The following is a 15503-nucleotide window of genomic DNA, read 5'->3' as shown; positions in this document are numbered from 1 at the left end:
TTTTATTTTTTTAAACTTTAGTTTATTTAGTAAATATTTTATTAACTCTATTTCTTGAACTGCATTGTTGGTTAAGGGCTTGTAAGTAAGCATTTCACTGTAAGGTCTACAGTGGTCTAATTTGATTTGATTACAGTAATTGCAGTCATTCTAATTATATGGTATTATAGACCAGAAAGTCACTGAAGCTTCTATATCCTTCCATCACAGAGACATAAACACTGGCAAAACAGTTGCTACATTGCAATCAATGTTCCTACTAGCAAACTACCATTTTATTCTAAATGAGATGCTAGTCTGGATATTGGAATGACTCCGTTTGACAGACAATATTTGCTTATTTGACTAAAGGCATTATAATCATGACTAGATTATCCTGCCATCTAATTAATGTTGTTGACACACTCGCTGACTACATCCTTCATTTGATCATCCACGCCTCCCTCCCTCCCCCCCTTCCTCTCTCCCTCCAGGTGATCTGTTTGTGGCAGGTCTGGGGCCCAACATGTATCAGAACCTTCCTAAGCTGGTGGTCTCTAGGGAGGGTTTCCAGGGCTGTCTGGCGTCTGTCGATCTCAACGGCCGTCTGCCTGACCTCATCAATGATGCCCTGTTCCGCTCCGGACAAATCGAACGCGGCTGTGAAGGTACGACCCCTGACCTATGACCTCTTTGACTTAGGAGCACATATACTATGCATCCGGTTCCAAATTGAACCCAAGCAGCCTATATGACTAGATCTGTGTCTTCTACTCATGGCTATGGTTTGTTCCTTGCCCACTCACACCTTCAGCCTAGTTAATTTATGGCTACTCAGGGTCACAACCTGAAATAATCTAAATGGTATACTGGGATCAAAGACTACTGCATCATGTACTAGTCTAGTCAGTAAACTGCCTTCCTCCACTAGGTGTTGCCAAACCATTACACTTCATTCCACCACTAGGTGTTGCCAAACCATTACACTTCATTCCACCACTAGGTGGTGCCAAACCATTACACTTCATTCCACCACTAGGTGGTGCGAAACATTACACTTCATTCCACCACTAGGTGGTGCAAAATATTACTCTGCATTCCACCACTAGGTGGTGCAAAATATTACTCTGCATTCCACCACTAGGTGGTGCCAAACCATCAGTATATGACCATATGACCAGCGTTCTCTCACATGACATTCCTACAACACACACCCCTGTCTATCCATCTGATCCCTTTTACTGTAATCTAACACATGAACACTAATTAACCACTAAACATAACCTGAAGTACTTCCCTTTACCATCACTATAACTACCTGTGCATATGTAGGATCTTAATTTGACCTGTATTGCCACAGCAAAATAATCCTGCAGCAACTGGATTTGAATGTTTAGTCCGTGATGTTGCTTGATTGGTGGTTAGGCTATTAGCTGGTCAAAATTAGGCTACATGAAAAATGGAATACTGTTAGTTAATATAACCGTGTATAACCTTGTGTCCTGCATGCGGCGCATGAACATTCTCAGCAACAAAAGAGTGATCAAATTAAGATCCTACAGCTGTAACTACAATACCTGAACGCTCTGAACACTAACCTTGTGCTGTCTCACTAACACTAACTTTTTCCACTTCTTCCTGTTCTGTTTGTTATGTTTCGGTGCTAACAAAGTTGATTTCACCAAAGCCGACCTGCAAGGTAGAAGGTTTCACTCTGACCGCTTCCCTGAGGCGCAGCTGAACTGACAGAATGCTGTGTGCAATGCATCTTGGGTGTAGCCATGCCGACCATGTCCCACTGCTGGAGAGGAAGGCTCACTCTCTGAAAGTGTCAATAGAAATGTTGGAGAAACAGAAGGAACAGAAAGAAGAGATAAAAGAGAGCCTTAAGAGGAAGCATGAATGAGAAAAGCTGTAGAGGGAGCGAAATAGATTGAGAGAGAAATTGTTATAAGATTGAGTGATAGTGAGAGGCTGAGAGTCCGAGAGGCTGAGAGGCCGAAAGGTAGAAACAGAGAGATTGTCAGGGAAAGAGATAAATCAAGGAGATTTATGTGAAAAACGATCAATTCAACCCATCCACAGAGAAGCCCATCCATAAAACATGAGATCCATTTCCAGGCCCAGGGCTACATGTAGTACTGTTACTACGTTGTCTTACCAGCGGTGGTTGATGTCTACCTGTCTCTGTATAGCAAATTCATTTATTTCATTAGGAAAAGTTGAGATGTTCAGAAAAGTATAGCAAATCCTGCAACTGCGCTTCAACAGCTTCAGAGTGCTGCTAGTCAACCATCTCTCAGCCTCTCTCGCTCTCTCTCTCTCTCTCTCTCTCTCAGCCTATCTTTATCTCTTTCTCTCAACCCTGTCACACTCCTTCCTTCCTTTCTCTGGTGAGAAGAGAAAGTGCTGTTTCAGAGAGTGAGTCCTCTCCAATACAGACAAGGTCGTGGTGACTGAATACCACCGCTCTTCATTACACAGTAAAGGCACTTTCAGCCAGCAACTATAGTTCTCCTTTTTCTGTTGCACCTCCCAAGTTATTCTCTTGTCTCACATATCATCTTGCACAAGACTATTGCACTTAAACAACTGTTTATTTGCAGTTGTTTATATTTCTTGTTTTTCTTGAAATCTTTTCTCTTTGGAGGTTTTTGATAAGGTTTTGTATGTTATTCGTTTAATCCAGACGGATTGACTATGTACATGTACTTGTCTACATTCCCTCTTAGAAAAGTATTCAGAAGTGTGAGATATGTGTGGTGGTGGTTGGTGGAGAATGGAATACACACATCCAGTTTGACTTTGAATGCCCTGTGCAAGTGACACATCATACTTCCGTGTTTATGTCCTTGGCCTTTTGAATGGGCTTGACAATTATACAGTATCATCGAATTCATGAAAACACGGTCCAAGAAGGTAAATATGAAACTATATTAGTGCTTGAATTTGCCAGATGCTTTTCATTACGTTTTTGCGCTAAAGAACATTGCTTTAGGTTTTTGACCATTGAATACCATTCAAAAACCCAACAAAATTCCAAAACAACAAGGTCCCTTGCCATGTCACTTGCATATTGTATACCCCATCAAACTGTCTCAACGGAGTGCATACTCAGGAATATGCACTACTGTACTGCACACTCTAAAGGCTTCATTTGTTCTTGTTTACTGTTCTTGTTCTGAACTATATGTGTTGCAATTCTATAGTGTTGTAAATATATTGTGTTGTAAATAGGTAGTGTTGTAAATATATAGTATTGTAAATCTATAGAGTTGTAAATCTATATTGTTGTAAATCTACAGTGTTGTAAATATATAGTGTTGTAAATCTATAGAGTTGTAAATCTACAGTGTTGTAAATATATTGTGTTGTAAATCTATAGTGGTGGAAATATATAGTGTTGTAAATCTATAGAGTTGTAAATCTATAGTGTTGTAAATCTATAGTGGTGTAAATCTATAGTGTTGTTAATATGTAATAGTATAAATCTGTAGTGGTGTAATTCTATAATTGTAAATATTTAGTGTTGTAAATATATAGTGTTGTAAATATGTAGTTGTGTAAATCTGTAGTGGTGTAATTCCATAATTGTAAATATGTAGTGTTGTAAATATATAGTGTTGTAAATATGTAGTGTTGTAAATCTATAGTGTTGTAAATCTATAGTGGTGTAAATCTGTAGTGGTGTAAATCTATAGTGTTGTAAATCTATAGTGGTGTAAATCTACAGTGGTGTAAATCTGTAGTGGTGTAAATCTATAGTGTTGTAAATCTATAGTGGTGTAAATCTGTAGTGGTGTAAATCTATAGTGGTGTAAATCTATAGTGTTGTAAATATATAGTGTTGTAAATATATAGTGTTGTAAATCTATAATTGTAAATATATAGTGTTGTAAATATATAGTATTGTAAATCTATAATTGTAAGTATGTAGTCTTGTAAATATATAGTGTTGTAAATATGTAGTGGTGTAAATCTGAAATGGTGTAAATCTATAATTGTAAATATGTAGTGTTGTAAATATATAGTGTTGTAAATATGTAGTGTTGTAAATATATAGTGGTGTAAATCTACAGTGGTGTAAATCTGTAGTGGTGTAAATCTATAGTGTTGTAAATATATAGTGGTGTAAATCTGTAGTGGTGTAAATCTATAGTTTTGTGAATCTATAGTGGTGTAAATCTGTAGTGGTGTAAATCTATAGTGTTGTAAATCTATAGTGGTGTAAATCTGTAGTGGTGTAAATCTATAGTGGTGTAAATCTATAGTGTTGTAAATATATAGTGTTGTAAATATATAGTGTTGTAAATCTATAATTGTAAATATATAGTGTTGTAAATATATAGTATTGTAAATCTATAATTGTAAGTATGTAGTCTTGTAAATATATAGTGTTGTAAATATGTAGTGGTGTAGATCTGAAATGGTGTAAATCTATAATTGTAAATATGTAGTGTTGTAAATATATAGTGTTGTAAATCTATAGTGGTGTAAATCTGTAGTGGTGTGAATCTATAGTGTTGTAAATCTGTAGTATTGTAAATCTATACTGGTCTAAATCTATAGTGTTGTAAGTCTATAGTGGTGTAAATATATAGTGTTGTAAATATATAGTGTTGTAAATCTATAGTGTTGTAAATTCTTAGTATTGTAAATCTATAGTGGTGTAAATCTATGGTATTGTAATTCTATAGTATTGTAAATCTGTAGCATTGTACATCTATACTGTTGTAAATCTATAGTGTTGTAAATCTGTAGTATTGTAAATCTACAGTGTCGTAAATCTATAGTGTCTTAAATCTATAGTTGTAAATCTATAATTTTACATTTACAGTGTCGTAAATCTATAGCGTTGTAAATCGATTGTGTTGTAAATCTATATCATTGTAAATCTATAGTATTATAAATGTACAGTGTTGTAAATCTATATTGTTGTTTAGCCTATAGTATTGTAAATCTACTGTATTGTATATCAATGGTATTGTAAATCTATAGTATTGTAAATGTATAGCATTGGAAATCTATAGTATTGTAAATATATAGTATTGTAAATCTATAGTGTCGTAAATCTATCATTGTAAATTTGTAGTATTGTCAATCTATAGTATTGTACATCTATAGTGTTGTAAATCTGTAGTATCGTAAATCTATAGTGTCAATTATCTATAGTGTTGTAATGTATACTGTTGTAAATCTATAGTGTCGCAAATCTATAGTGTCGTAAAATTCAAAAGTTGTAAACCTATAGTATTGTAAATCTATAGTGTCGTAAATCTAAATTGTTGTAAATCTATAGTGTTGTAAATCTATAGTTGTAAGTATATCATTGTACATTTTTAGTATTGTCAATCTATAGTATTGTACATCTATAGTGTTGCAAGTATATCATTGTAAATCTATAGTAATCTATAGGTGTAAATCTATAGTGTTGTAAATCTATAGTGTCATGAATATATCATTTTGTAAACCTACAGTTGTGAATCTATGATTGTAAATATATGGTGTCGTAAATCTATAGTTTTGTAAATCTATGCCATTGTAAATCTATAGCATTTTTATTATATACTATTGTAAATCTATAGTATTGTAAATCTATAGTGTAAGAAATCTTTAGTTATAAATCCTTAGTATTATAAATCTATAGTATGGTAAGTCTATTGTGTTGTAAATCTATAATATTTTTAATATAAAGTCTTGTAAATCTATGGCGTTGTAAATCTATATTGTCGTACGTCTATAGTGTCAAAAATCTATATTATTGTAAATCTATAGTGTCGTAAATCTGTAATTCTAAATCTATGGTGATGTAAGTCTATAGTTTCATAAATCTATGGTGTTGTAAATCTATAGTATTGTAAATCTGTACTTGTAAATCTATGGTATTGTAAATCTAAAGTGTTGTAAATCTATTGTGTTGTAAATTTATAGTGTTGTAATTATTTAGTGTCATACATAAATAGTATTGTTAATCTATATTATTGTAAATCTATGGTATTGTAAATCTGTAGTATTGTAAATCTGTAGTGTTGTAAATCTATAGTGTTGTAAATATATAGTGTTGTAAATATATAGTATTGTAAATCTATTGTATTGTAAATCTATAGTGGTGTAAATCTATAGTGTTGTAAATCTATAGTATTGTACGTCTATAGTATTGTAATTATATAGTCGTACATCTATAGTGTCGTAAATGTATAGTGTTTCAATTCTATAGTCGTACATCTATAGTGTCGTAATTCTATAAATGTAAATATATACTATTGTAAATATATGGTATTGCAAATCTGTAGTATTGTAAGTCTATAGTTTTGTAAATATATAGTATTGTAAATCTATAGTATTGTATTTCTATAGTGTCGTAAATCTATAGTATTGTAAATCTATAGTGTTGTAAATCTATTGTGTTGTAAATCTATAGTATTGTAAATATATAGTGTTGTAAATCTATAGTATTGTAAATCTATAGTATTGTAAATCTATAGTGTTGTAAGTATATAGTATTGCAAATCTGTAGTATTGTGAGTCTATAGTTTTGTAAATATATAGTATTGTATTTCTAGAGTGTCGTAAATCTATAGTGTTGTAAATCTATTGTGTTTTAAGTCTATAGTCGTACATCTATAGTCACTTTATTCTACTTCTAATATTCTGTTTTTTATAGTTTTTTGGGGGGACGGTGGGCAAATTTTCTTTCTTTCTGTGACTCTTGTACAGTACCTGTCTTTGTAAGCCACATGTAAAAAACATCCTGTATTTGTCCTTTTTGTTTGTGGCTGTTCATAATGGGTGATATGAAGTGTTAAAACAAACAGAGGGAATGCTGTTTTTCTGTCTCCAAACATTGAGACTTCCTGTTGGATTGATATGGCACGCATGCCCCCAATTCCCCTCCCACACAATGTGCACTACTGCATGGTACCTCCAATGATGGGGCTCAGTACCGACCCCCCCTGTGGTTACTCCACCCCTTTACACCCTGTCTGTTCCAACAGGACCCAGCACCACCTGCCAGGAGGACTCCTGTACCAACATGGGCGTGTGTATTCAACAGTGGGAGAACTTTACCTGCGACTGCACAATGACCTCTTACACAGGGACACAGTGCAACGACCGTGAGTACCGTTTAACTTTAACTATATATATGTAGACCGATGCGAAGACGCCGAGAAAAACACAGTTCACAGGGATCAACTCTCATACACACACACACAAACAGAGACACACACACCTGCAACTTCCCCGTGACCAGCTACACTGATGGACGCAGTGCAACTACTGTGAGTCCTCAGGGGCACATTGATTATCTGCATGATGCAAGCTGTTATTCTGACTCTGTTTCCAATGCATACAGTATGTTCTACTATCTCCGTAACATGCCTTAGAGATACACAGTACAAAACGGGTTGAAACGGTTCTCAGTGTCACACTTTGTTGTTGTGTGGTTACAGAGTCTTGGAGCTTTAGTAACTCAGGAGTTGAGTTGAGTGTGTGACTGATGATATGTGAAGCTTCTACTTCTGCCCTAGCAGGCATTGCATAAACTTCCCTAAATAGCTTTCTCGAATGTGTGTGTGTGTGTGGCTCTTATCCCCGTGACGATGGGGACTCTCCTCTTCAATTTGCAGTGTCTTTAATTAGACAGTGTAATGGAGGGGCCACTCTGCTCTGCCCAGGGCACAACTAATTTAATATTTATTTCACCTTTATAGGCTAGTTGAGAACAAGTTCTCATTTGCAACTGCGACCTGGCCAAGATAAAGCAAAGCAGTTCGACACTTACAACAACACAGAGTTACACATGGAGTAAACAAACATACAGTCAATAATACTGTAGAAATAGTCTATATACAGTGTGTGCAAATGAGGTAGGATAAGGGAGGTAAGGCAATAAATAGGCCAGGGTGGCGAAGTAATTACAATAATGCAATTAAACACTGGAATGGTAGATGTGCAGAAGATGAATGTGCAAGTAGAGATACTGGGGTGCAAAGGAGCAAGATAAATAAATAAATACAGTATGGGGATGAGGTAGTTGGATGGGCTATTTACAGATGCAGTGATCTGTGAGCTGCTCTGACAGCTGGTGCCTCTTCAGCGTCTGATCCCGTTAGCGGGATCAAAATCCAGCGAAAAATCATATCGCCAATTAGCATTAAAAAAAAAAATCATAATTTAAAAAAAATATATATATATTTTTTTGTTTTTTTTTATAGATACACCTCTCCTGAATCGACCCACGTCGTCCGATTTCAAAAAGGTTTTACAGGAAAAGCAAATCATTAGATTATATTAGATGAGTCCATCGTAAAAAGCAGCTTCATAGCCATTTTCCGACCAACCACTTGCATCACATATAATCAAAAAACAGCTAAATGCAGCACTAACCTTTTACAAACTTCATCAGATGGCACCCCTAGGACATCATGTTATACAATGCATGCATTCTTTTGTTCAATAAAGGTCATATTTATATATAAAAACAGCATTTTACATCTCTGTCTGATGTTGACTACATAATTTCCCCTCAAAAGCGTCCCGGTAAACAATGCTACATTTCCCTAAATTACTATCCTATAACGATTTTTTAAATGTATATTGTCAATCTAACATTTATAGATGAATATCTCTTGAGAACACCTGTCATACCAGATTTTAAATTAACTTTACTGGGTAATCACACTTTGCAATAAAAGGAGATGCGATACTCAGAAAATGAGCTAATATACAGAGCTCGGCGCCATCTTGGACGCAATAGCATGTACCATCTCATCTTGTATAATATTGTCAATAATCGCCTACCTTTAGTTGTCTTCATCAGAAAGCATCCCAGGTCCACAACAGATGTATTTTCGGTCAAAAAGTCCATACTTCACGTTCCATTAACCTGATGTTGGTAGCGCGTCCTATGGCTCTCTCGAAGCGCAGCTCTGAAGTTCAGAATAAATGCAATGCTCGCGCATGTAGGTTCGTTCAAACATGTCAAACGTTGTATAAAATAAATCTTCAGGGCCTCTAACACCAAGAGAGCCAATAAGATTCGAGGGGGATGATGTCATGGCCTTTAAAACCGTATCCAAAGGTGGGGGCAGACATGGCCGCCGGCGTCATAATGGTGATGGCCCATCCCCTGTGACCAATTTCAAACTCGTGTCATTCACTGAGTTTTGACTCTATAAGGCTCAAACCACTGTGAAAGGACTGGCGACATCTAGTGGAAGCAATAGGAAGTGCTCACTGAACCATGGTTAACGGTGTGATTAATAAGGAAAGATGAGAAGTCAAGTCCACAATTCAGAATTCCACTTCCTGTTTCAATCGGTCTCGGGGTTTTGACTGCCATTTGAGTTCTGTTATACTCACAGACACCATTCAAACAGTTTTAGAAACTTTAGAGTGTTTTCCATCCATATATAATAAGTATATGCATGCCCTATCTTCTGAGTTTGATTAGTAGGCCGTTGAAAATGGGAACGATTTTTTTTCAAAATGTGCTGTGGCGCCCCCTATCCTACGGTATCCTCAAGAGGTGAGGGAGATATGAGTCTCCAGCTTCAGGGATTTTTGCAGTTCGTTACAGTCATTGGCAGCAGAGAACTGGAAGGAAAGGCGGCCAAAGTAAGAATTGGCTTTTTTGAATAGGGCATGCTCATTTAAGTTGGTGAGGAAGGCACTTTTAAGGAATAACCAGGAATCCTCTACTAACGGGATGAGGTCAATATCCTTCCAGGATACCCGGGCTAGGTCAATTAGCAAGGCCTGCTCGCTGAAGTGTTTTAGGGAACGTTTGACAGTGATGACGGGTGGTCGTTTGACCGCAGACCCATTACGGATGCAGGCAATGAGGCAATGATTGCTGAGATCTTGGTTAAAAACAGCAGAGGTGTATTTGGTGGGCAAGTTGGTTAGGATGATATCTATGAGGGTGCCTGTGTTTACGGGTTTGGGGTTGTACCTGGTGGGTTCATTGATAATTTGTGTGAGATTGAGGGCATCATGCTTAGATTGTAGGATGGCTGGGGTGTTAAGCAGTTTAGGTCACCTAGCAGCACGAGCTCTGAAGATAGATGGGGGGCAATCAATTCACATATGGTGTCCAGGGCACAGCTGGGGGCAGTGGGTGGTCTATAGCAAGTGGCAATGGTGAGAGACTTGTTTCTGGAAAGGTGGATTTTTAAAAGTAGAAGCTCGAATTGTTTGGGTACAGACCTGGATAGTAAGACAGAACCCTGCAGGCTATCTCTGCAGTAGATTGCAACACCGCCCCTTTGGCAGTTCTATCTTGTCGGAAAATGTTATAGTTAGGGATAGACATTTCAGGGTTTTTGGTGGTCTTCCTAAGCCAGGATTCAGACACGGCTAGGACATCTGGGTAGGCAGAGTGTGCTAAAGCAGTGAATAAAACAAACTTAGAGAGGAGGCTTCTAATGTTAACATGCATGAAATCAAGGCTTTTACGGTTACAGAAGTAAACAAATGAGAGCACCTGGTGAGTAGGAGTGGAGCTAGGCACTGCAGGGCCTGGATTTACTTCTACATCACCAGATGAACAGAGGAGGAGTAGGATAAGGGTACGGCTAAAGGCTATCAGAATTGGCCGTCTAGTACGTTCGGAACAGAGAGTAAAAGGAGCAGGATTCCTTGTGCGATAGAATAGATTCAAGGCATAATGTACAGACAAAGGTATGGTAGGATGTGTGTACATTGGAGGTAAACCTAGGCATTGAGTAATGCGATATTGAGAGATATTGTCTCTAGAGACGTTTTAACCAGGTGATGTCACCACATTTGTGGGTGGTGGAACTAAATGGTTGGTTAAGGCATATTGAGCAGGGCTAGAGGCTCTACAGTGAAATAAGACAATAATCACTAACCAGGACAGTAATGGACAAGGCATATTGATATTAGGGAGAGGCATGCGTAGCCGAGTGATCATAGGGGTCCAGTGAGTGGTTGGGCTGGCTGGAGATACGGCGATTCAGACAGCTAGCAGGCCGGGGCTAGCAAAGTAGCAGAAGGGCCTTAGAGGGACGTCACGACGGAGGAAAGTCTCTTTTAGCCTCCGCGTGTGGTGACGTCGATAGACCAGTCGTGATGGATTAGGAGTGTTCCGAGTAGCTGAGGGGTCCAAGTCCAATTAGCAAAATAGGTATAGTGGCCCAAGAAATTGGACGATGGATCTATTCAGCTAACAGCCCAATATGCTCTAGACAGCTAGCGGGCCGTGGCTGGCAGCTAACGGGCCACGGCTAGCAGGCTAACAGATGGGCATTCAGGGGACGTCGCAACGTAGGGGCCAGTTGAGTACCCCCTCGAGCAGATTACGTCGGTAGTCCAGACATGAAGGATCGGCGGGGTTCCCTGCCCCGTACCGGCAGTAGAAGGGGTCCGGGTATTGTAGCCCAGGAGTGGTTGATGGGCCTCTTCAGCTAGCCGGGAGAATGGGCCTAGCATGGGCTACCTCCAGGCTAATTGGTGCTTGCTTCGGGACAGACGTTAGCAAGGAGTAGTCACTCAGATTGCAGCTAGATAGCTGCGATGATCCAGATGAAAAGGTTCAGAGTTTGCGGTAGGAATCCGGGGATATGGAGAGAAAATAGGTCAGTTATGCTCTGGCTTGAGTCGCGTTGTACAAACTGGTGAGAGCTTTCTGAGCTGAAGGTTAGCTGATGACAGCTAGCAGTGGTTAGCTGACTACTAGCTAGTAGCTAGATTCTAAGCCCTGCTGTTGTACAGTTGGCTCTTTGTCTTGTTGGACTGCAGAGTCTAAGCCCTGCTGTGGTACGGTTGGCTGTTTGTCTTGTTAGAATGCAGAGTTTAAGCCCTGCTGTGATACTGTTGGCTGTTTGTCTTGTTGGACTGCAGAGTCTAATCCACACTGCTGTACGGTTGGCTGTTTGGCTTGTTGGACGGCAGATTCTAAGCCCTGCTGTGGTATGGTTGGCTGTTTGTCTTGTTTGACTGCAGAGTCTAAGCCCTGCTGTGGTATGGTTGGCTTTTTGTCTTGTTAGACTGCAGAGTCTAAGCTCTGCTGTGATACTGTTGGCTGCAAATCCCTCTATTATATCCAACATGGGCCTGAAATCAGCAGGCAGTTTGGCAGATATACTGACAGGAAGGCAGATAGGTAGGCTGGCAGGCAGGCAAGCAGCAGTAATTGAGGCAAGCAGACAGACAGTCAGACAGACGGGCAGGCTGGCAGGCGGGCTGGCTGGCAGGCAGGCAGACGGGCAGTAAGGCAAGCAGCAAGCATACCGACAGAATCAATCCACTGCACATAACGTCCTTCTACATTACAGTACATAACTCCTCTCCATTACAGTACATACGTCTTCTACATTACAGTACATAAATCCCTTCTATATCACAGTACATACTGTAACTCCCTTCTATTTTACAGTACATAACTCCCGTCTACATCACAGTAATACTGTAACTCCCCTCTACATTACAGTACATAACTCCCCTCTACAGTCAAATCAAATCAAATCAAATGTATTTATATAGCCCTTCTTACATCAGATGATATCTCAAAGTGCTGTACAGAAACCCAGCCTAAAACCCCAAACAGCAAGCAATGCAGGTGTAGAAGCACGGTGGCTTGGAAAAACTCCCTAGAAAGGCCAAAACCTAGGAAGAAACCTAGAGAGGAACCAGGCTATGATGGGTGGCCAGTCCTCTTCTGGCTGTGCCGAGTGAAAATTATAACAGCACATGGCCAAGATGTTCAAATGTTCATAAATTACCAGCATGGTCAAATAATAATATTCACAGTTGTCGAGAGTGTATCAAGTCAGCACCTCAAGAGTAAATGTCAGTTGGCTTTTCATAGCCGATCATTGAGAGTATCTCTACCGCTCCTGCTGTCTCTAGAGAGTTAAAAACAGCAGGTCTGGGACAGGTAGCACATCCGGTGAACAGGTCAGGGTTCCATAGCTGCAGGCAGAACAGTTGAAACTGGAGCAGCAGCACGGCCAGGTGGACTGGGGACAGCAAGGAGTCATCATGTCAAGTAGTCCTGAGGCAAGGTCCTAGGGCTCAGGTCCTCCAAGAGAGAGAAAGAGAGAAAGAGAGAATTAGCCTGTCTGGGAACCTGAGACGTTTGCGTCCCACCCTAGTCAACAGCCAGTGGAATCGTGTCGCGCGAAATACAAATACCTCATAAATGCTATAACTTCAATTTCTCAAACATATGACTATTTTACACCATTTTATAGATACACCTCTCCTGAATCTAACCACGTTGTCCGATTTCAAAAGGGTTTACAGCAAAAGCAAAACATTAGATTATGTTAGGAGAGTACCCTGCCAAAAATAATCACACTGCCATTTTCAAAGCAACTAGCATGCATCACAAATACCCAAAACACAGCTAAATGCAGCACTAACCTTTGACAATCTTCATCAGATGACACTCCTAGGACATCATGTTACACAATACATGCATTTTTTGTTCGATAAAGTTCATATTTATATATAAAAACAGCATTTTACATCGGCGTGTGACGTTCAGAAAATATTTTCCCTCAAATGCTTCCGGTGAAACAGCGCTACAATTTACAAAATTACTATTCGAAAACATTGGTCAAATATAATATTGTCATTCAAAGAATTATAGATTAACATCTCGTGAATGCAACCGCATTGCCAGATTTAAAAATAACTTTACTGGGAAATCACACTTTGCAATAAACGAGGTGCTATGCTCAGAAAAATAGGCTAGGCGATACAGGTTAGCCCCATCTTGGAGTCATCTAAAATCAAATATACTATTGTAATTATTCACTTACCTTTGATTATCTTCATCAGAAGGCACTTCCAGAAATCCCAGGTCCACAACAAATGTAGTTTTGTTCGAAAAAGTTTATAATTTATGTGCCAATAGCTCCTTCTTGTTAGCGCGTTCCGAAGGCTACTCAAAATTTACGAGGCGCGCGGGACTTGTCTTCACGAATGTGCAAAAAATATATATTTACGTTCGTTCAAAAATGTCAAACGTTGTATAACATAAATCTTAGGGCCTTTTTCAATCAGAGCTTCAATAATATTCAAGGCGGACGATTGCATTGTCTTACTAAACGTTTCGGAACGAGAGGGTACCCACGGGCGTCCGCGTCATAGTAGTAATCCCTCCCCCATGACCAACTTTCCAGGCCTCTCGTTTGGTCAGTTTTTACCGGAGAAGACTCAAACCACTTTGTAAAGACTGTTGACATCTAGTGGAAGCCTTAGGAAGTGCTAAATGAATCCTAACTCACGGTGTGTTTCATAGGCAAAGTGTTGAAGGTGATTCCACAAATCAGATTTCCACTTCCTGCATGAAATCTTCTCAGGTTTTTGCCTGCCATATGAGTTCTGTTATACTCACCGACACCATTCAAACAGTTTTAGAAACTTTAGAGTGTTTTCTAACCAAATCTACTGATTATATGCATATTCTAGTTACTGGGCAGGAGTAGTAACCAGATTAATTTGGGTATGTTTTTTATCCGGCCGTGCAAATACTGCCCCCTAGCCCCAACAGGTTAGAGAGCATACTTAATTTCACACAGGACACCGGATAAGAGAGGAGAAATACTCCAGATATAACAGACTGACCCTAGCCCCCCGACACATAAACTACTGCAGCATAAATACCGGAGGCTGAGACAGGAGGTGTAGGTCGTGGCCAAAAGTTTTGAGAATGACACAAATATTAATTTTCACAAAGTTTGCTGCTTCAGTGTCTTTAGATATTTTTCTCAGATGTTACTGTGGAATACTGAAGTATAATTACAAGCATTTCATGTGTCAAAGGCTTTTATTGACAATTACATGAAGTTGATGCAAAGAGTCAATATTTGCAGTGTTGATCCTTCTTTTTCAAGACCTCTGCAATCCGCCCTGGCATGCTGTCAATTCACTTCTGGGCCACATCCTGACTGATGGCAGCCCATTCTTGCATAACCAATGCTTGGAGTTTGTCAGAATTTGTGGGTTTCTTTTTGTCCACCCACCTCTTGAGGATTGACCACAATTTCTCAATGGGATTAAGGTCTGGGGAGTTTCCTGGCCATGGACCCAAAATATCGATGTTTTGTTCCCCGAGCCAAATAGTTATCACTTTTGCCTTATGGCAAGGTGCTCCAGCATGCTGGAAAAGGCATTGTTCATCACCAAACTGTTCCTGGATGGTTGGGAGAAGTTGCTTTAGGAGGATGTGTTGGTACCATTCTTTATTCATGGCTGTGTTCTTAGGCAAAATTGCGAGTGAGCCAACTCCCTTGGCTGAGAAGCAACCCCACACATGAATGGTCTCAGGATGCTTTACTGTTGACATGACACAGGACTGATGGTAGCGCTCACCTTGTCTTCTCTGGACAAGCTTTTTTCCGGATACCCCAAACAATTGGAAAGGGAATTTGTCAGAGAAAAGGACTTTACCCCAGTCCTCAGCAGTCCAATCCGTGTACCTTTTGCAGAATATCAGTCTGTCCCTGATGTTTTTCCTCTACATTACAGTACATAACTCCTCTACATTGCAG

The 15503-nt window shown here is 39.2% G+C and overlaps 1 protein-coding gene across 1 annotated transcript in view; it reads left to right on the top strand.

Moving 5' to 3' along the window:
• The window catches only part of LOC106608239 (neurexin-3b), a 607554-nt gene that overhangs the window by 249430 nt on the left and 342621 nt on the right, over positions 1 to 15503 (top strand). The window contains 2 exon segments of the mRNA XM_045721094.1: positions 474 to 647; positions 6975 to 7094. Coding sequence (XP_045577050.1) covers positions 474 to 647; positions 6975 to 7094 — 294 coding nt within the window.

The sequence above is a fragment of the Salmo salar genome, chromosome ssa06 (genome assembly GCF_905237065.1).
Source record: "Salmo salar chromosome ssa06, Ssal_v3.1, whole genome shotgun sequence".
In the NCBI taxonomy this organism is placed as follows: domain Eukaryota; kingdom Metazoa; phylum Chordata; class Actinopteri; order Salmoniformes; family Salmonidae; genus Salmo; species Salmo salar.
The sequence above is the reverse complement of the archived record's forward strand: the minus strand, read 5'-3'. Positions and strand labels throughout refer to the sequence as shown.